Here is a 22,398-nt window from a genome sequence, read left to right as displayed (position 1 = left end):
TTATAATTGAGCTATCACTTGAATCCTTAATTTTATATTATTGAGTAAATAAAGATGCACCATATTCTTGTGCCTGTTTATAGTGCCTAACCATCTTCAAAGTCAAAACAATTTTTTTTTTCAAGTAAATAATTAAAAAAATACATATTTTTTTGCAAATGTGTTTCGAGGCATTTTCCAAGCCCATAAACAGTGTGATGTGCAAAGGCCGAATGCACATGGAATGTTTTTATTTTTAGCTTACACTTGTAAGCTTAAATCCAAAAATCCAAAAACCAATTGGTTTTTGCTTCTAACCTTAATTCTGCCTACACCAAAAATCAATTGGTGTTTTTGGTTTGATAATAAAGAACAATCATCATGGAGTATTAGAATGTACATTATAGATTGAAATTCTATCTTTACGATTTTATCTAAATATAAAATAAATAAAAAATCCAGATTAAATGCTAGCTTTATTAAATTAATAACTTTTGCCATGTGCCCACAAATTTACCAACTACAGATGATGTCATTCACCTTATAGTAATACACCAAAATGAATTAGGTTGCCAAATCACTATAATCTACACAAAATGAAACCAACATGACCTCTCATAAATCTGACTACCCAATGCTTGAGTCCTGCTAGCAAGGAAGTCAATATTGTATTGAGGAAATATATTGTACTAGCCATTAAACTGGTACTGGTACTTCTCTAAAATGTATCAAATAAAATATTAGGTTGTACCAACCTATACCAGGGATATTTCAGGTGTTTTGGCCCGTATTTTTGGTATATTAAAAAAGGAAAAGGCTCACCTCTAATTTTGAAATCTCCAGTTTCCTCCAATTTTAGAATAGATGAGTGACATGTGGTAATAAAATGATTTAAAGAAAATAAGCAATTTGTGTTTTAAAAAATAGAAGTAGAAGCAAACATTTTTTGAGATAAAAAGTGCAGGAAGAAGGCTAGACTCGTTGGATTCAGAGCCATAGTTGACGACAATCTTAGACAGTGCATGGATCGATGACCAAACTTTAGGCCATGTGTGGCAACACATGACGCCGGCAATGGAGGTCAGATTCTTGGGTTTTGCATATTGGAGGCTGGCAAAGAGATTTGTGGCATTGGTTTCGCGAACCACCAATTAATGGAGAATCTTAGACGGCACGTGGATCAACGGCAAGAAATTTCAAGTCACGTGTGATGACGTGTGAGGCCGACGATGGAGACCGGATTCTTGGGTTTGGCATATTAAAGGTTGATGAAGAGATCTACGGTGTTGGTTTTGTGAAGGGATTGAGGAAAACTCACAGATTTGAAGGGAGGATCAGATTGCTTGATGGTTTTGTACAAGCGATAGCTATGGCTTTTGATGGCAGCGAGGTAGCGGCGGAGAGGGATTTGAGAGGCCTTGTGGAGGTGGTGAAGGCAGCGGTGGTCTTGGGTTGAACGGTGGTGATGTATAGTAGATCAATTTGGCACTAGAGATGGTGAAGGGAGAGGCGAGAGAGAGATGAAAAATTGTTGGGTTTTTCTAAAAGTTGGATCACTTTATTTCCATGTGTCACCCATCTATTTTAAAATTGTACATTTTTAAAATATTTTTGGGATAATTACAGCAAACCCACCTGAGGTTTGGCCCGTTTGCGCTTTGCCTACCCGTGGTTCAAAACTTATCACTTTGCCCACCTGAGGTGCCTTCCATTAGAGATCTGTTACCCACCTCTCCCTTTACCGTTAGAAAAACACATTTTTAGAGAAAAACAAACATAACAAAGATAAAAAAGTTAGGGTTTTTATTGCTTATGAACTTCTTTGAGAACAAAACACAAGAATAACACACAGATCAAATGCTCAATGAAATCACTTTTAATCTATATCAATATCAACAATCTCATAACAACTCAAAATTGTGAACCAATTTTTACAAGAAGACCAACAATCTCAAAACAACCAGCAACATTATTAACAAAAAAGAGTGAGATAGAGATACAACAACCAAAGAATGAGGTAATGAGAAATCCAGCTGTGGGTTTGGATTGTGGTAGATCAGCCATGAGTTTGGTGGCGTTGTGGCGACCCTAGGTGCTATTTGTGCCTCTCCTAATTCTCAGTCCTTTTCTGCACAACCAAACACCACCAATTAAGGAAAGGAAAGGAACCTTCCAACTTCAAACCCACCCCCAATTCCAACTTCAAACCCACTCCAAATCCCAACCACAATAGCGAACCCACCCCCAATTCCAACTTCAAACCCACTCTAAATCCCAGCCACAGTAGCAAAACACCTGAATAAGCAACTTGATGAAACCGAATCCAACGACCCCACAACTCAGCAAATCCAACGACTCTCCTTGCAGCTCCTCAACCCAGATCATGATCGTGATCAGCACTAAGAAAGCTAGAAATTCAAGCCAAAAGAAACAGAGAAGTGAGAAAAAAACAAAGATAGATTTATATATTGATTCCTTCAACTTTCTTGAGAAACTAACGGAAAAAAATAATGAAGGAAAAGTGAAGTATACCGGCAAATAGGTGACCGGTGAGGAAGAGGAAGAGTGCGGCATTGCGATTGGTGGATCTTCTTCAACTTTGTGTTGTGAGCCAATGCGACATGAGAAGAAGAGTGTGAGATCGCTGCTGAGAGAGAAGCCATGGCTGCGCCGCTGAAGCTTAGAGAGAGAGAGAGAGAGAGAGAGAGAGTGAGAGAGAGAGTTAAGTTTTGTTTGGTAGCTTTGTGAAATGTTTGGCAGCCTTTGATAAATAGGAGATTGCTTTTTAGGCAAAGAAACAGCTCAGAGTACAGATTCAAACCAATACATGTTTGAATAACCCATTGGACAAGAGAATAGCAATACTGTTGATTTGTGTTTTGTTCTCAAAGAAGTTCTTAAGCAATAAAAAGCCCTAACCTTTTTATCTTTGTATGTTTGTTTTTCTCTAAAAATGTGTTTTTCTAAGGGCAAAGGGAGAGGTGGGTAACAGATCTCTAACGGGAGGCGTCTCAGGTGGGCAAAGTGATAAGTTTTGAACCACGGGTAGGCAAAGCGCAAATGGGCCAAACCTCAGGTGGGTTTGCTATAATCATCCCAAAATTTTTATGTTCTTTAATTCTAGACTCTTTGGTTTTGTACACAATAACTCACTTGAATGGATACTTATATTATGGTCCAACATTTGATTCCAAAATTAAGAAATAAAACTCTCTCTAAAAATAAATAATTTAGGACACATGACGCAAAATTGGACTTTAATTGTAGAATTTAATTGGATTTTCTCTAAACTTTACCTATATATATGTGTGTGTGTGCGTGTGTGTGTGACTTATAAATTTGAATTATTTTTAGTTATAAAAAAAAAAAAAAAAGCTCATAAATATAAAATCATTCAAACTATCTCTTCCTCTAATTTTATATATAGAGTTAGATATATGATTATATTTTTTATAATTTATTTATATTAGACTTCTCGTTTCTACACTAAATTAACTCAATTGGTACAAAAATTAAAAAAAAAATTTGATTAGATGGGACACACACACACACACACACACACACACACACATATATATATATATATATATATGACTTATAAACTATAAAAAAAGGCTCATAAATATAAAATTATTCAAAAATTATGTTTTTATATAGTTTACTTATATTGGACTTCTTGTTTTTTACATTAAATTAAACTCATTTAACACAAAAATTAAAAAAATTAAATTAAATGGGACACATGTCGCAAAATTAAACTCTAATTGAAATCCTATTTTTACATTGAGTTAACTCACTTGGCAACAAAATTTAAAAACTTAGATTAGATAGGTCACGTGGCGCAAAATTAAACTTTAATTGAAAATTTAAAATCTAATTAGATTTTTTCTTAGTTTTACCTATTATTATATATATAGATGGGAGGAAACTAGAGATTTCAAAACTGGATGTGTGAAACAAAAAAAAAAAAAAAAAAAAAAAAGGATGTGAGCCTCTCCCATAAAAAAACTTATTAAAAAAATTGTTAAAAAACATGTTATTTAACTAATATATTGAGTTAGTGCACTTAGGCTAATATTTAGGCTTATAAAATATGTGGATTATAAATTTTATGCTGATAAACATAAAAATTAATAAATTCATATTTATATAAATAAATACAAACACACATATATAAAGTAGTAATCCTAAATGGTAAATATACTAAAATATTTTGTTCTCCTGGTCAAACCAAAACGGCCTTGAATACTAAATTAACTCTCATACCTACCTGTACCGACTATTTTAAATATGGCCGTCTGTCTTTCTTAAGGATTTCCACGACATCCTCAAGTTGCAATGAAGTCTAGAAAACTCTCATGTTAACTCAAGAGTGAAGACATCTAACCCCATTTTGGATATATTTCTGATACCAAAAACTCTGTTTGCGACGTTCAGAAGGAGCAGGAACAATTTTTTATTTCAATTGGCAGCACAAGCAAAGTGACGTTTTTCTTTAGTTTATATTTCTCGTGTCTTTTCTTTGAAATGTTGACTGGCCAAAGTTAAGAGCGCGCCGTAGCCGTCAAGGTTTATTTTACACTTTCTATAATAACACTTTTAATGTAGGACAAAGTGTAGATAAACTTTGTCCTTTAAGGTATGCTAAATTGCTCATATCGAAATCTAAAAAATGTATGCTCATATCAGTTAATTTTGTCACATTAGTTGAAATTAATTTTAAAAGTTGAGCACCAAAAATTGAAATAATTAATACTCCAAGGATACCCAAAAAAAAATGAAGGACCAAATTACTGAATTAGTAAATTAACCTAAAATTCAGTAAAATTTATCGGTTATCACGAGATTCATACCTGTCAGCCAGTCGATGCCACGTTGAAAGCTTACCTCATAGAAGAGATGGGATATAAAGGAAGAAGAAGAATGTAGTTGTAAATGAGTGTCATAGAAACTTTGGAAATGGCAGCTGAGAAGGGAGTTGTATGTGTAACAGGTGCAGGAGGGTTCATTGGCTCGTGGGTCGTCAAGCTTCTTCTCTCTCACAACTATGTTGTCCATGCAACCGCTAGACATCTCGGTAATAATGTGTGTGTATATATATAGGGTTGCCCAAATAACTTTTTTTTTTTAATTGAATTTTCGTATTTTGAAAATCCCAACGATTAAATGTTTTATATGTTCTCAATATGCATGCTAATTTTCATGTCAATCGGATGTTATTTATCATTTGATCTATAAACTTATGTTTTATATATTATTTTAAATTACAAAATAATTGAATTTAAAAAATTGATTATGACACGACTATTGATATTTGATTTTTTTGAAATTTTGCAAGTATGAAAAATATACGAAAATAATATAATTGAATATTAGATTTGTCAAAATTAACATCAAATTTAAAAATATTGGATAGTATAATATTGTTTAAAGTTATATCAGATGTAACTCTCTCTCTCTCTCTCTCTCTCTCTCTCTATATATATATATATATATGCTTACCTTCTCTCCTTTTCATTTGTACATTTTGGTGTGCTTATTCATTAAGCCTGGCTTCTTGAAGATTACTGTTTCACGATATTGTAGTTTTTTTTTTTTTTTTTTAATGATTTTTAACTTATATAGTTATATATTGTGGCTTGGAAGTTGAAACCTATGTATATAAATATAAAATGCCCTGTCATCTGAATCATCTCATGATCAGACGATCGATTCATTGTTTAACTGCTAGCCGGTTGTTCATAGTTAATGGAAGAGAAGAAAAAAATAACGAACTGAAAATGTCCATGTCAAATAAAATTATTATTAATTACATTTTAAACTATATTTTAGGCCTAAAATGGGTGCTATAGTTGAAATCCAAAATAATAAATAAATAAATAAATAAATCCTATAGTTTAAAAGTTTCAAATTAAATCCTGAAATTTAAGACTATTACAAACTAAGTGTCCGTTTAGAAACAGTTTATTTAGTTGAAATTGAAAACTTTTTGCTTAAAGTACTGTAGATAAATGTAAAAATTAGCTGAAATAGTACAGTGGGACCTATGAATAGTACTAAAAAGTGCAATGAGACCCATGAATAGTAGCAAAAATAAGTTGAATAGTAAAATAAGCTGACAAAAATAATCAATGCCAAACGGACACTAAGGTTCTATTTGGGATCCGTTTATTTTGCTAAAACTGAAAACTTTTTGCTAAAAGTACTGTAAATAAAAGTAAAAATTAGTTGAAATAGTATAGTGGGCTCATGAATAATACCAAAAAGTGCAATGGGAATCATGAATAATAGCAAAAATAAGCTGAATAGTAAAATAAGTTAGCAAAATTAATTATGTTAAACAGACACTAAATCATATATTTTTGTTAGTTTTCAAATTAAAACTTGAACTTTTAAAATAGTATCATTAATTATTCACCCAAAAAAAAAATTTCTTAATGAAAAAATTGTTATTTTTTCCCCTTTAACAACCATAGAATTTAGCTATGCAAAGAACATGGTTGGTTTTTAACTTAGCTCATGAGCGATTTTAGTCCCTAAAAGTTCAAAACTATTGCTTTTATAGTCCATTTAGGAACAACTTATTTAGCTGAAACTAAAAACTTTTTACTGAAAGTACTGTAGATAAAGCTAAAAACTAGTTGAAATAGTACAGTGCAATTCATGAATAGTACCAAAAAGTGCAATAGGACCCATGAATAGTAGCAAAAATATGTTGAATAAAAAAAAAAAATTGCATTTTTCAACCAATGCTAAACGCAACCTTAGTCTCTAGCAAACTTAAAGTGATCGTTTTTGGTCCTTCTATCAATATATGCTAAATCTTTCTAACGGAACAACCATGTGACCAAACTTCATGTGACCAAACTTAAAGTTAACACATCATCCCTTTGTTAGACATAGTTGGGACTAAAAGCAATCACTTTAAATATGTTAAGAGCTAAAGGCAATTGCTTAAACTTTAGGGACTAAAATCACTCATTGTCTAAATCGGGGGCCAACTATGTATTGCGGCCAATTTTGCTTTTACTTTTATGGTGACTTATTGTATTAGTCATTTATTTTAATGCTTTTGTATTTTACTCCAATGTTGCCAAATAGAGCTTTTCATACTTCTTAGTTTGTTGTGCTAATTCCATATTACCTGGTTGGAAAATAAGTTGCAAATCTTCATTCCCAATGAATAATCTATGAGTACTGATTAAAAAAAAAAAAAAAAAATCTATGAGTAGATACTTCGTTCTTCATATTTTTGGGGTTTGAGAATCCAATTTTCTCACAATGGTTGTTTCTATCTCAATAAACTACAGGATCATTGACTATATCCTAGTTGTGTATGTTTTCCTAAGTGAATTGATACTGGGATTTCAATATCAGTCACAAATAAAAAATAAAATGAAAATCTAATATCATTTTCAATGGGAGAATGGACTCAAGGTTTTTTTTTTTTTTTTTTTTTTTTTGTGTAAAATAAAATATAATCATATCAAATACTATGAAAACAAATGGACTCATTGTGAGGAACTATCAAATCATAGTAAGAATTTATTTCTATGGGTTGACCATGTATACTGGAAATGCCATTTACTACTTCCAATTTTCAAAAAACAAATTTGTATCAAAAAAGTTTTTTAGAGTTTTGCCATTTCAAAATAATTTTACTGAATGTTGAGGAAATTCTGTGCAGGAGATGCAAAATATGCTCATTTCAGTACATTTGAGAATGCATCCAAAAACCTGAGACTGTTCAAGGCAGACTTACTGGATTATAGCTCAATACGTTCAGCAGTTGAAGGTTGCATTGGAGTATTCCATGTTTCTAGTCCAGCAGTGCCTTCAACGACAGTAACAAACCCTGAGGTAAGAATACCTAACTGTGATTTCTTTTTCCCTATAAATAAATAGTTTTCCATCAATTAGTTCAAAATCTATCAGGAGACCTCCTTAATAAAATACATATATACGTATATACACAATTAAGTGTGCAATGTAGTGTTGGTGTAGTTATCTGGATATTAACTTCCTAATGTATTTGATATATTAATGCACATACATAATTTTTTCCTTTCACATTTAATATACTTTGTGAAGGTGGAATTGATTGAAACTGCTGTAAAGGGCACACTTAATGTACTGAAAGCATGTGTTGAAGCAAAAGTTAAACGGATTGTTTTTGTGTCCTCTATTGCTACTTTGCTGATGAATCCAAGCTGGCCCAAGGGTCAAGTGATGGATGAAACTTCTTGGTCCGACAAGGAATATTTTAGAACCACAAAGGTAAACTACCACAAAATACAATTTTATGTTAAGCTTGTTGCTTTATTTTGTACAATGTGTGATTACAATACATTTTTATGATATTTCTTGCATAGCAATCTGATTTATAGATTGTGTTAAAATGTTTCCATACGTTCACTAAAGTGTCTAGTTCAAAATTTTTCCAGAGCTGGTATCAGCTTTCTAAAATAGAAGCAGAAAGTGAGGCATTGAATTTTGCAAAAAGAAGTGGGCTTGATGTTGTAACTGTATGTCCTTCCCTAGTTTTGGGGCCGATTCTGCAGCCTACAGTAAATTCAAGTAGCTTAATTATCATTAGACTTCTGAAAGGTACCTGCCTCTAATGTTAATATTAGCCTTGTATCGTTCCTAGCTGTTACATAAATATAAACATACACAGACACCCATTTATATTTATATATACACAGTGGAGAACCACTCATTGTAATTTTATATACAGCTCTGTTTATGTATTGATGAGGCTGTCTATTAACATCACAAGTTAATGTTTCATGCTTTAAAAGACCATATATAAAATTTTGACTCAGTTCTACGTTGCTTGAATTTCTACTTTTTTTTCTTTCCATTGTCTTATTGTTCCTTAGCTTAGAAGCAAGTAGCTGCAATGGAAACTTTTTGTGTTGTATGAGTATCAGTGTGTTACTGATAAATTTGTTAGAAAAATCCGTTTTTCTTCTCCTAAACAGGCTTCTTTTGATCCGTATGAGGTACTTCTCTCTTCTTTTACCACTCAATTTCCATGCAGGTGGGAATGAATCAATAGAAAACAAGCTTTCAATGCTTGTAGACGTACGTGATGTTGCTGAGGCACTACTTCTGGCCTTTGAAAAGCCTGAGGCTGAAGGACGATACATATGCTTAGCACACATGATCAATGCAAAGGATTTAGTCGATTTGCTGAAGAGTATACACCCCAACTATAACTATCCTAAGAAGTAAGCTTATCTTTGATGCTATTTAATTTACTAAGGTGATCTTTCAGTGTGGTGTCTACTTATGGATCAATGAGGCCGTGCAATAGAATAAACAAATCTCTAACAATCATATCTTGTATCTTTGGGTGTTTATATAACATATTTGGGTGTCTCAATTCATGTTTTCTGGATTTTGCTTCTATGGGCAGCTTTACCCAGGTGCAGGACGAAAAGAGGCTGAGTTCTAAGAAATTGCAGAGGTTGGGTTGGAGTTACCGGCAATTGAAGGAAACTCTCACTGATGCCATTGAAAGCTACCGTAACGCTGGAATTGTTGATTGAAAAAGTACAACCATGGTTTCATTCCCCAAGTAATAAGGGTGGGTTTCATAATGAGTAGTGTAATAAAATGATTGTAAAGCAGACCCAAGTTTGGACCCCCTAGAGCATCTCCAACAGATTCTTCAAATTTTTGTACTGTTTAGAGAATAAACAGTACCTTTTACCTTTTAACTACCTATTTTTTCAAATACATTTTCCAATAGAGTTTCTATCTCATTTAAATATTATTTCTTCATTCATTATTTATTCTTTTTTTATCATCATTTATTCTTCCTATATTCATTCTCAACAATTATATTTTTCAATGAAAAAAAATGTTATATTCACAACATTTTTCGCAATACTTTCACAAAAATCACATCAAAATCTTATGTGGAAAGTTGTTACTAGTTCTAATTTGAACCCACCGCTGAAATTATTTTTTTACTCACCAATATTAACTAATAACAATCTATTACTTAAAATTTATTGTGAAAATATTATGATAGCATTTCTCAATTAAGATTTTTTATTTTTTATATTATTTTTCCTTTCATTCAATTCATTCTCATCCATACGTTTTCATTTCTTTTTTTCTTTTTCTTTTTTCTTGTTTTTCTCCTCCACACACGTGTCCAGCCTATCTCTACCCACCCCACCCCTTCTTTTATTTTCTTTTTCTCCCTCACATTCAAGAACATTCCAACAACTCTCATTCTCTCCTTTTTTTTTCTCCGACTCTCTCTCTCTCTCTCTCTTTTTTTTCTTTTTTTCTTTTTTGGAGAAGCAACGGAGAGAATGAGAGAAAAAAAGAAGCAATGGAGATTGGAGAAAAAAAGAAGCAACGAAGATGAGAGAAAAAAAATAAAAGAAGCAACGGAGAGAATGAGAGAAAAAAAGAAATCTGGAGGAGAGAGAAAGAATTGATACAATAGTAGCTGGTATAATTTTTTAATAAAAAAAATTCAATTGCTAATGTACAGTAGCCCATCAGATTTGATGAGCTACTGTTCATGAGCCAAAAAAAATTCAGGGTTAAGAGAATCTATTGGAAACCATTTTTTTGGTCTCATTCTCTATTATAGAGATTATTTTGCTTTTAGCTACACCATTGGAGATGCTCTTAAAACATATTAAAATTCTATCCTATCAAATACTATTCTTGATCTTCTTAAACTGCGTTTGGATGCATTATGAAAGAATACTTTCTTTCTTTTTCTTTTTTCTTTTTTTGGGTAAAAAAATTGCATTTGGTATGTTCTCTTTTTTGTGGTAGGTCTTTGGGATGAATGTGGTTGAGTTTGAAATGTGGCTTCTCTCACCTCTCATTAACCAAACTCTCGCACGATGTGCCATGCAACTTATTATTAGTTTTATCCAATATTTCAATAAGATTTAACTTAGCTAGTGCCAAAGATTTAGCTTAACTAGTTGCCACCTCAGTTTCCAATAGAGACATTCAAGATTCAGAACTCCTACACTCAACTATCAATGTATAAAAAAATAAATAAATAAATTTCCTGGTAAAAAATGGTAATCTTTAGTTATTTTATAGACAAAATAGAAAGACACTAAGAATAATATAATGATTTAATCATACTATATATATATATATATATATATTTATGTTTACAAATTGAAAATTGCATGACATAGTGGCTTATATAGATAGGCATGTTTCATGTCTACTAAAAAATGCAAATATCCTTCAACTATTTTTTTTACATTCTTGATTTTGTGTTACTAATTTTTTTTTTTTTTCCTTTTTGTTGGACATTGTTTCAATTGTTGCAAAAACTACTCAATTTTAGTAAGAATACCATATTTCAAATCAATTGTTCATCACTTAAAAAAAATTAATTGTTTCTCATATAAATCTTTAAAAAATGATATTAAAATTTCATTACACTTAAAATAATTAATATAACAAAATAAACATATTCATTCTATTAGTTATTGTTAAATATTAGCATTGATATACCATGTTGAATATGTTAGAAGAGATGCAAAAGAGAGAAGTATAAAATAGGAATATAAGAACTCATGTTACGTGGCTCTGCCTTACGGCCTACCTCCATGGAGAAGACCCTTAAATGTTACAACCTTATTATATAAGAGTATTGTAGTATAAAATTGGTGTAACAATGAGTCCTAACATGGGTATATATAATAGACTAAACCCTAGACTAATATATATCTAGTACTTGGCTTGCAGACAAAATAGAATTAAGCTTGGGCCTAGGCTAATGAACTAATATATATATCTCTAACAATTATCTTTCTAATTACATAGAATAAATATTAGCTACAATCCCCCCCCCCCCACACACACACACATATATATATTACACTAAAATGATTTAGGACATTTATAGGGTTAAGATTAATTTTAGTGAATTCAAAAATATTTAATTTTTTAATGGTTTTTGTGTCAATTGTTGTCAAAGCAACTAAACATAAGGAAGAATGTCATATTCTATATCTATTATTATTATTCCAACAAAAAATTATTTCTTATATAGAGTTTATAAAAAATAATCTTATAAATTCATTTAATATAAATAATTAATGCACAACTTTAGATAATTAATAAATGCATTTACTCTATTGGCTAATTCAATGAACTAATACTTTGATATAAATACAAACTTTGTTGAAATAGAAGCCTAAATAAAGAGAACTTTAACAAATGTGCCACATAGCACAATCTCATACTCTTCAACATGAGGTTTCTATTTTTATATATACTAGTCGCAGACCCACACTATGCATGAAAATAAATAATTATTTTGTAATTGTAATACAATGTATAATTTATTCTCTAAATTTTTTTAACATAATTTGTTCTCCTTAAAAATTAAACAATTGTTATTCAGTCCAATTAGGTCTACTTCAATCCATTTTGGTCCAATTTGGTCCACTTAGTCAATTTCGGTCAATTTTGGATTTATTGGGCCTTAAATTGATTCATTTTGTAGGTTGCCTTCACAAGTTTAGCTCAAAAATTCTTTTTATTTTCTTTATTTTTGGTTGAAAAGTATAAAATTTTAATATATTTGAGCTCTTTAGTTTTGAGTAAAAAATAAAAACAAAATAGTCATTATAAATTAGAAATATGATCCCTAAAAATGCAATAAAAGTGATAAATATTCAAAAGTCCTATTCGGTCCATTTTGTCCTCTTCAGTCCACTTCGGTTCTATCTAGTCTAGGTTAGTCCTATTGAGTCCATTCAGTCCACATTGGTCCTATTCTATCCAATTCAGTTCTATTCGGTCCACATTGGTCATATTCAATCCACATTTGTTCTATTTAGTCCGCATTCGTCCTATTCGGTCCATATTGGTCCTATTTGATGCATTTTGTCCACTTCAGTCCTATTCAAATGACATTGGTCCTATTAAGTCTGATTTAGTCCTATTCGATCTTATTTGTTCTTATTTGGTCCATATGTCCACTTTAGTCCTAATCTGTACATTCATTCTTATTCGGTCCACTTTGTTCCCATTCGGTCCTATTCTATCTACTTAAGAATGGAAAAATTCAAGTTTGGGTCAAGAGTAACATTACTTATCTACTTAAGAATGGAAAAATACAAGTTTGGGTCGAGAGTAACATTACTTATTTGTGTAATATCAATTATGATTATATGATATGTTTTGGTCATCATAATAATCTACTTAAGAGAATGAGAATTTGAATAATAACTTTAAAACTTAAAAATTTTAATTGTACCAAAAGAAATTAGGAAAATATAATGCATAATAAAAATAGTTAGAAGAATATGATCATTTCAAAAAAGAATAGTATCAATCAAAAACATTAAAAAAAAAATGATAAAATTATGTATTTTTTGAAATTGTTTAATTTTTAGGGAGAATAAATTATCTACAATAAAATTTTGAGAATAAATAATACATATTCAGTATAAGTTTGTTATGAGTTTTGATTATCATAATAATCTCTTTTAAGAGAACGAAAAGTTTGAATAATTTATTTAAATAAAAATTACACACACACACACACACACACATACATATATGAATATATATATTTTTATTTATTTATTTATTTATTTATTTTGCTTGAAGGTATAATCAACCTCATGCAATTCATTTAAAAGTAATGACGTTAAAACAAATGAGTAACTGCATAAAAGATTAGATTTGTATATTTATAGCATTAAGGTTTAGAAAGACTTTGACTTAAATTTAGCCGGACCAAAGTGAACTGAAATGCTACATTAATGTGGCTTAACAAAAGTATAACAATAATAAATTTTATTCTTAAAATTTTAGATATTACGTGTTTGAGATATATATATATATATATATATTGATATAAATTTAGATTTAGAATAAGCACTTTCAACCCAAACATATCTTTTCCTTATATATAAGTGCATAAAAATGTACCGAAATGGATTGAACTGGACACAAATGGAACGAAGTGGACTGGATAGACAGAATGGGACAAATTGGTCCGAAGTAGAACAAATGGACCGAATTGGATGGAATGGACCGTATAGACCGTATTGGACTTAAGTAGACCGAATGGACCTAATTGAACTCAAGTGGACCAAAGTAGACCGAATTGGACCCAAAATTAACCGAAGTGGACTGAAGTAGATTGAACCAGACCAAATTGATGAAGTTGACCAAAATAGACCGAAATGAACTGAATGCTAATCTGTTATTAGCATAGCCAAGATTGTGTTTTGATATAAACTCAAATTCTTACTTCCAAAATAATCAAGTATTAACTCAAACAAAATCAAACCAATCAAAACTATAAGAGATATATGTATATATACACACACGCTACTTGTAATGGAGAACTAAAAAAATACAACACCAAAACATATAAACTCAAAATAGAGTTTTAAAAATCACAATGCTACGTTTTTCAAAAAAATGAAGGGAGAGAGAGAGAGAGAGAGAGAATAACCACTCTTCAAGAGAGAATGTGAGAGATAATAATAAGAAATTTATAGAAAATAATATGAGAAGAAAAAAAGTAAAAATTAAAAAATATTGTAATAAACAGGAGCATAGTAACAATAAATGTTATGTTTCAACTTTTATATATGTATATATATATATATATATATTGATACATTTTTTGGTATTACTTATGGTGGGAGATTTGAATTTATACATGAGGGGAAGTTTAGATTCTCAATTTCCTTAGAATTTAGGCTTTTGAGATAATTCATAGCTTATCATTGACCAAAGAGCTGAAAATGGTGGATCTGGTTTTTTGGTATGTCATTAAAATTTTAAATAATACTGTGCCATTGTTATTGTCTAACATTACAAGTATTTGTATGTCATTCTAGGACTAGATACCTTGAGCAATATGTGAATTAAAGCTAGAAAAATTCTAAGACCACGCAAAATGGCACAACTTGTGCCACAACTGTCCGCGTGGTAGACCATGAATGGTAGAGAAAAGTGGTGTGTCCATATAAAAGTTACAAGAAACTAGTCACAGTCTAACACATAAGATAATTGTGGTAAAAGTTTTGTCAATTTATGTGGTACTAGAACTACTCGTAAGGCTAACGCCATGTGGGTGGTGTTTTACTTTTCATCAGAGACAGAGTAACGGAGCAAGAGTGAATAAGTAGTGATTATACCTTCTTTGGTCAATTTCTTCATCTCTGTAGCTTTGCAGCATCTGCATCGTTTACAATATGCAATATGTAGAAAAGACTGCTAGACGTAACAATTTACTTCAAACCAGGTTTTTACTCTGCTCTGAACATGGAAAGTAGTCATAGTGCATGCCTACCTCTTGCCTATCCCAAAGCTTTCTTAGGCTTGCAACAATTTTCCTGAAAATGAATAAAAAAAAGTTTTGAGAGCCAAGTTTTGGTAGTAGCTTATTAGTTTATTTGTTTATACAGTTTTTTTTTTCTTTCTTAAACTTTTTTTTCAAGGTAAAACTGTACAGCAAATGACCAAAAAGTTCATCCACACACAGACAATTAGAGAGGATTTGCCTTGGTATTGTTACACACAAAAAATTCTACGTAGTTCTCTCAATGCTTTCAAATTGTCTGGCATTCCTCTCCCGTTGTTCTTGCAGTTCATTTATGATTAATGATTAAACTCATATAATGACAGTAATATGAAGTCTTGTTATATGGAAGTAACCACATATAATTTCAAATTATGAACTATTTCATATTTCTTGGGGTTTCTTTTAATGTGAATATATTAGTCTCTTTCTAGAAGTTGACAAGAATCTCTTGCCTAGGTCTGTTTAGTGCAAAACCCTCTTATTACACCTAAGCTGGAAATGGAAAACCCAGAATAGAGAATCAACCCTAAGAAAGTATTGTCAAATTCATTTTTAGGCATTTTGTTCTTTATCAATGAAGTAATTTTTTTCAATTAAAAAAATATATATCCTTGGCTTTGCCTGTAATATACAAAGTGGAGAACAAGGCCCTCTTATTTAAGGGTGATAAATCGGGTCAGTTTGGGTTCTGATGCCTATCAGCCTAATCATTGTATCACCCAAATTGAACAAGTCGGTTGGTGGGAGTTGACACTTCTTACCACTTGAAAGATTGGTTGGAGTCGACTACACCACACTTTCACGTGAGTAGTTGGATCTCAACATGGAGTCTTTAGTTGGGCCAAATTCAAGGTTGTGACGATGTCATAGACTCACAATGATTCCAATGAGTTGGAGTTCCTTGAGATATAGATTCAGTGTTAACTGGAAGTAAAAGGGTTCAAGATTGACATCAACTTATGCATGTCAAAAATGGGGGGCGACAATCCATTTGGTGAATCACGTGGGGAGACAAGTGTATAGATAGGGTATAGATCGGTTGTGTTGAGTTTAGGTGGTTTTATATCAGCAAAACCCAATATTTGAACCGTAGCACTTTAGAAAAAGCATATATATTTTCCTATCCAAAAAAATAAGGAAGACTAATTTATTAGTAATATATTCATTAGTTAGGGTAGAAATATTGGAAAAATTAGCACAAGTAAAACAACTTTGTAATTAAGTTAGTCGATTGTTGATTTTCAGCCATCTACCAACCACTTGGCAAAAGATGACTTTGTGGCGCATGTGCACACACATATACACATAAATGTCTGAAGTATGAATGGTCGTTATGTTGAGAGATGAAGTTGAGCTCGTCATCAACAAGATGACTTTGCAATCAAGCATCATTATCAAACAATAATTAAATTGTCAGTTTAGTGAGCATGGGAAGAGTGCTTATCCTTAGCTCGACTTCGGATCTTTGAACATTAATATTTTAAAATCAATTATATTTGTTTGTTGGTGAGCATGGGAAGAGTGCTTATTCTTAGCTCGACTTCAGATCTTTGAACATTAATATTTTAAAATCAATTATATTTGTTTGTTGGTAAACGATTTTTATTTACAAAAATTCAAAAACCATAAAATAATAATAATAATGTTGAGAATGGAGTTCATCATTATGACCATAACGAAATTTGGCATCTAAACTTTCAAAAATTGTCAAGTTTTTTTGAGTTGTTTCATCGGCGAGTATGACTAGAAAATCATAACTTAACAACTTGTTTATAGAGTAGTTATATTAGACTTACTCTTCTAGTTTCTATTACAACTATTTAACAACCAATTTTATCTAAAAATATTGTCAAAATTGGATTTCACAACAAGATAATCTTATAACCAACCCGTTTTGTTGTGAGACCTAATTTTTTAACAAGCCCTTTGATTTTGTACATTGAAGAGAAAATTGTGCCATCTAATAAAAGTCATGAGTGGAGTATTCTGTTTTGATGGACTCCGAACAGTGAGAAATATAAATTGTGCAGAATCCAAGGCTACATTTTCTTCTTGTTTTCCTAACTTCTCTCTCTAACTTCTTTTGTAGGATGTGAAAATTTAAAAATACAACAAAATCTCATAACTTTTTTACAAAATCTTTGTTTTGAATTATGGTAAGTTTCAGTATTTTTTTTTTCATTTTTTTTATATATATGTTAAGTTGACATTTTATTTGGTGTAAAAATGTTATCTATACTACAATTTAAGGGGTTTCTCCGGTTTGGTATGGACATTTCGTTGTACAAAAATACTCCTACATCCCTAGGTTTAAGTAGAGACAAAACTAAAAGGCAACCCTGTAAAAATACATCTTTAACTTCAACTAAAACATTACCTACAAAACAAGACCACTCTCTTAATGGTTTTCAAATTGCTTTATCCACTTATAAAAAAAATTAAAATTAAAATTAAAACAAACACACATTTCTTTGTAAAAACACATCTGTCGTATTGATTAAAAAAAAAAAACCAGCCGTACTCCCATGATTTAGTCAGACACAACTCCAAACTTCTACCCAACAAATTTAAATCTCCCCATTATCATTAAGTAATTATATTGTTATCAAATTACTTCCCATCTCTTCCGTAAAAAAAATAAAATAAAATAAAATAAAATACTTCCCATCTCCATCCTCAAGTCCCTACTTTTTAGTTTTTATACTAAGAGGAACAAACATTTTTGCATTTTGATAATAGGTGACTACGTGCTAGAAGAAGCCACTCAAAAAGGTATTTACTCATCATTTTCTTTCCATTCATGTCAGATAATTTAAGCTTTTATGTTTTTGGAACCTCTCTGTCACCAAATTCTATTTAATACCACTGTTCTATAACTTCTTTTGGAATTCGATGTCCACAGCATATTAATTAAGAAAGTTGTTTCTCAAAAAAATAATTAATTAATTAAGCTCAAAAGCTATGAGACTTACATAGCAGATGTGTTATCTAACTGCAACTTTGGTTAGTTTGTCTCTTCTAGTAATTTTCATTTTTATTTTACATAAATATTTACACGTGATATGTATTCTTTGTGATAATTTTTTTTTTTTTTTATCAAGGTTGGTAAAGTGTTACAGTCACTGCATAAATAGATACAGGAAAAAGAAACTCTACTTACAAAAACAAAAGGTCTTTTCTAATTGTTCTTGCTCAAATAAAAATGGCTTTTCCATCTCAACAAGTTTTTTTTTTCTTTTTTTCTTTTTTTTTTTTTAGGAAAACAACAGGTATGTCAATGTACATAGTTCTTTTCTTTTTCTTTTTTTAATAAAGAAATAAATAGTCTTCTAACACTTTTTTTTTATCACGGTCACCAATAGTTTGTCTATTGATAAGGATTATGCAATTTGTAGTTGGTTTTTGTTAAATTTGGGTAGGTTACTTTTGCTATTCCTTATTCTAATTATATGGACTCTGAAGTACTTTTCTTTATTTCCATATTTCCTTATCATTATTTTTTCTTTTTGTATGATACGCATTTGTGGGTCAAAGCTACTCGTTACCTTAAAAAAAGGGAATACTCATTACTTTTCTTTGATTACAAAATGGAATACTCATTGCTTTTCTTTGATTACAAAATGGAATACCCATTGCTTTTCTTTGATTACAAAATGGAATACCGGTACCCATTGCTTTTCTTTGATTACAATATTACAGTACGTAGAACTTTGTTTAAGAAAAAAAAATTGATTACAATATTACAGTACGTAAAACCTTGTTTAAAGAAAAAATTGTGCAATTCAGGAATAGTCATTGCTTTTCTTTAATTACAATATTACAGTACGTACATAGGACTTTAGAGGATACTCTCTTTGTGTCTTAGTTTGTTCTTTTAATAAAAGTCTTTGTTTAGTAAAAAAAAAAAATTCTTTGATTACAATATTACAATACGTAAAATTTGTTTTTATATAAAATAAATAAACTTTACAATTTGGATTAAGTATCAAACTGTGTTACTCTACTATTAACCAAAAAAGATGAACAAATTAATTATATTGCAATCTTAACCAATGAAAAAATAGTATTAAACTTGACAAACTGTGCAATTTGGATAAGATTGCAATATAATTAATACGTTAAATAGTATATATATATATATATATATATATTTTTTTTTTTTGGGAGGTTAACCTTAAACAGCATTAAACTTGACAAACTATGCAATTTGGATAAGATTGCAGTATAATTAATATGTTAATAGATTACTTAGAGAAAGTAGTTATATTTAATCCTTACTCTCTATCTTTTTTGTCTTTTTTTTAGGGTGACATATCAACAATTTTATTGAATTGCATAATGGGCATATTGGATGAGTTTGGGTGAGACACTTTACAAAATAATTGTATAATTCAAAGCTCACATAAAGTGGAAGTCATCTATCAAGTGGTTGTTAAAAACTTTTTTTTGTATATAAGAAAAAAAATTATCCTAACTATGCCTATATTTATCAATTTGTGTAATTCTATGTTGGATTCAATTTATTTTTAATTTTTTTTTTTGGAATATTAATGTACATATCATTAATTGAAACTCCTATAGTTTAGCTTTATTTTTCTCAATCACATCTCTTCCCTATGAAATTAATTAATTATCCCTAACAATTATCGTGCCTTTCACTACAACTTCTTTTCTTTTCTTTTTTTAAGAAAATACAATTTAAAAATAAATTTTTAAAAATTAAATGATATTGTTGCTCACGAGAGAGCCTTTCCCATAAAAAATAAAATAAAATTATTTTTTTTAGGCATTTGAAACTTTTGTTATGGAAGTGTACTAAGTGGCTACATTTTAGGACTAAAAAAACTATGACAACATGAGAGGCTTTCCAATAAAAAAATGTAATGATAACTCTAGCTCATTTAAATAAATAATAACTTCACAATCATGATCCTTTCCTATATAAATAAATTAATATTATTAAAAAAATTCACAATTGTGAGCCTTTCCCATATAAAATAATTAATACTATTTATATATATTGGTCTTTTTAGGCATTTGAAACTTTTGTACTAGAATTTTGCCAGTTTAAAAAAAATTTAATTAGAAAAAACTTCACAATCGTGAGCCTTTCTCATATAAAAATATTAATACTATTTAAGAGTTTAAAATAAAATAAAAAATCTTATCCGGATCAGTTTTTTATTTTTGTTGCCAAATCATCCGTGTAGTTACAACATACAAGAACAACCGCTACTCTTCATCAATTCTCTTTTGATTCTAATCCAAACATTAGATTCAAAGAATCAAAGGTTAATCCACAAATACATATCTTCACCTTTCTTCCTCTCTCAATTTCTCCCTAGAGAATTTTGAAAACAATATATGTACTACACAATACTAAATTATGGCGTTATCTACCAATCACTTAAACATTGATTACTACATTAACAAAATTGCCAAAAACCGATGATAATTAAGGAATACTAGCCTCTAAGCACGTGCGTACTCAGAAATTTTTCTATTTTTTGAATAAAAGTTAATAATTTGCATACATTATAAATTGAGTTACTACATTTTTCAATTATAAAAATATCTGATGAGTGTTGTGTGGAGAAAGGGGAGATTCTGGCATTTTACCCCTTTTTTTTAAAAAAAAAAATTAGCAATATACCCCTATTTCCAAACTATATAGGGGCATGCCCCTGTTTCGATACTCAATTACCATAAAATCGATCTTCCTAAAATCGAGTTCTATGCAATTTTTTTTTTTTTTTTTTTTTAAGTTTGATCGGGCATAACTCGATTTTAAGGTAACCGAGTTCTTTAAGTAACTCGATTTTAATGTCATCGAGTACCAAAACAGGGGCACGCCCCTATATAGTTTGCAAACAGGGGCATATTGCCAAATATTTTGCCAAACAAGGGCAAGAGGCTAGATTCTCCTGGAGAAAGATTAATAATTTTAATATTTGGTACAAACGAATAACATTCATCACACTCCTAGTTATTTTATGATTAGAAAATGTAGTAATTTCAAATTATAATTGATGCAAATTATTACTCCCTCCGTCCCACTTTGTTTGTCCTGTTTGAAAAGTCAAACTTTTTAAGGAAACATCATTTATTGTTGTAAGGACACAATTCTCTGGCGGCCCAATAAGGATGTTGGGCTCGCGTACGAAAGATCCCTCACAATATGATTTGTAGAGAGTGGACTTGAAAAGCTAGCCGCTGGTCACGGGGCGATGTCCGATCCTGGCTTTATAGGAATTCAGGTAGAAAAAGGAGTTGGGCCTGAACATTTAAGCCCTAAGACGTCGCACCCTATGGGATGGGACTCCTCGGAGTTGATCCGAGGACCATTGAGGCCTTCCCCCGATTATCCAACGACGGACTTTCTTCAGTGAAGTCCGGTGTTGTTGAGATGTTCTCCCCCATGTGATCTCTCTTTTTCTTGGAGGTCAGATTGGATTCCTTTAGATTTATTTACTTTCTTCTCTTATACTCGTCTGTGTTCATTGTCCTTCGTCCACGTGTAGGGTCAATCTTTACAAGACTGATATTTGTCCCATCAGTCTAATCCCAGAATTGTTGGGTATGGTTGATAAGGCTGCAGAGTACGGCTCTGTCATGTGTTGGATCTTATCTGGAAGGGTAGTAAGGGTAAATTCTCCAAGATATTTTGGATCTCCTTACGAATTCGTCCCTATACCAGTTTTACCCCTTAATTCTGATGGGGTTCTGGATCTGCCGAGGACTAAACAGTCCTCGGCTGCCTTCCAAAGTTGTTTTGTGCTCTGTACTGTAGAGCTTGGGCCACAGCTCTCCTCGAACTGGGCCTTCGGATTTTCCAGGAGCAATTGGGCTTGGTCCTTAAATTATTGGGCCCCACAATTGTCTTGTCTACCTTTTAAAAATATATAAGTTTCCAAAACTACCCCTAAATAAATTTATCAAAAATTTGAATTAGTAAATTAATAGAGGTATAATAGGAACATTAGTAAATTAATGATTTTTATTTTTAAAAACAGGACAATATTTTGGGACATTCCAAAATAAAATAGAGGACAAACAAAGTAGGACGGAGGGAGTAACTTTTT

General features: G+C 30.9%; 1 protein-coding gene across 1 annotated transcript; it reads left to right on the top strand.

Annotated features, from left to right (window-relative positions):
* Nucleotides 1–4,938: 4,938 nt before the first annotated feature.
* Nucleotides 4,939–9,533, top strand: LOC115978281 (cinnamoyl-CoA reductase 1-like). The gene is made up of 6 exons (XM_031100304.1): nt 4,939–5,056; nt 7,667–7,839; nt 8,071–8,256; nt 8,424–8,586; nt 9,023–9,212; nt 9,401–9,533. Exons 1-6 carry the CDS (start codon nt 4,939–4,941, stop codon nt 9,531–9,533), a joined length of 963 nt encoding a protein of 320 aa, XP_030956164.1.
* The last annotated feature ends 12,865 nt before the right edge of the window (nt 9,534–22,398 follow it).

This window comes from Quercus lobata, chromosome 2, assembly GCF_001633185.2.
Source record: "Quercus lobata isolate SW786 chromosome 2, ValleyOak3.0 Primary Assembly, whole genome shotgun sequence".
Classification (NCBI taxonomy): domain Eukaryota; kingdom Viridiplantae; phylum Streptophyta; class Magnoliopsida; order Fagales; family Fagaceae; genus Quercus; species Quercus lobata.
Note: the sequence above shows the minus strand (reverse complement) of the source record. Positions and strands in the feature narration are given on the sequence as shown.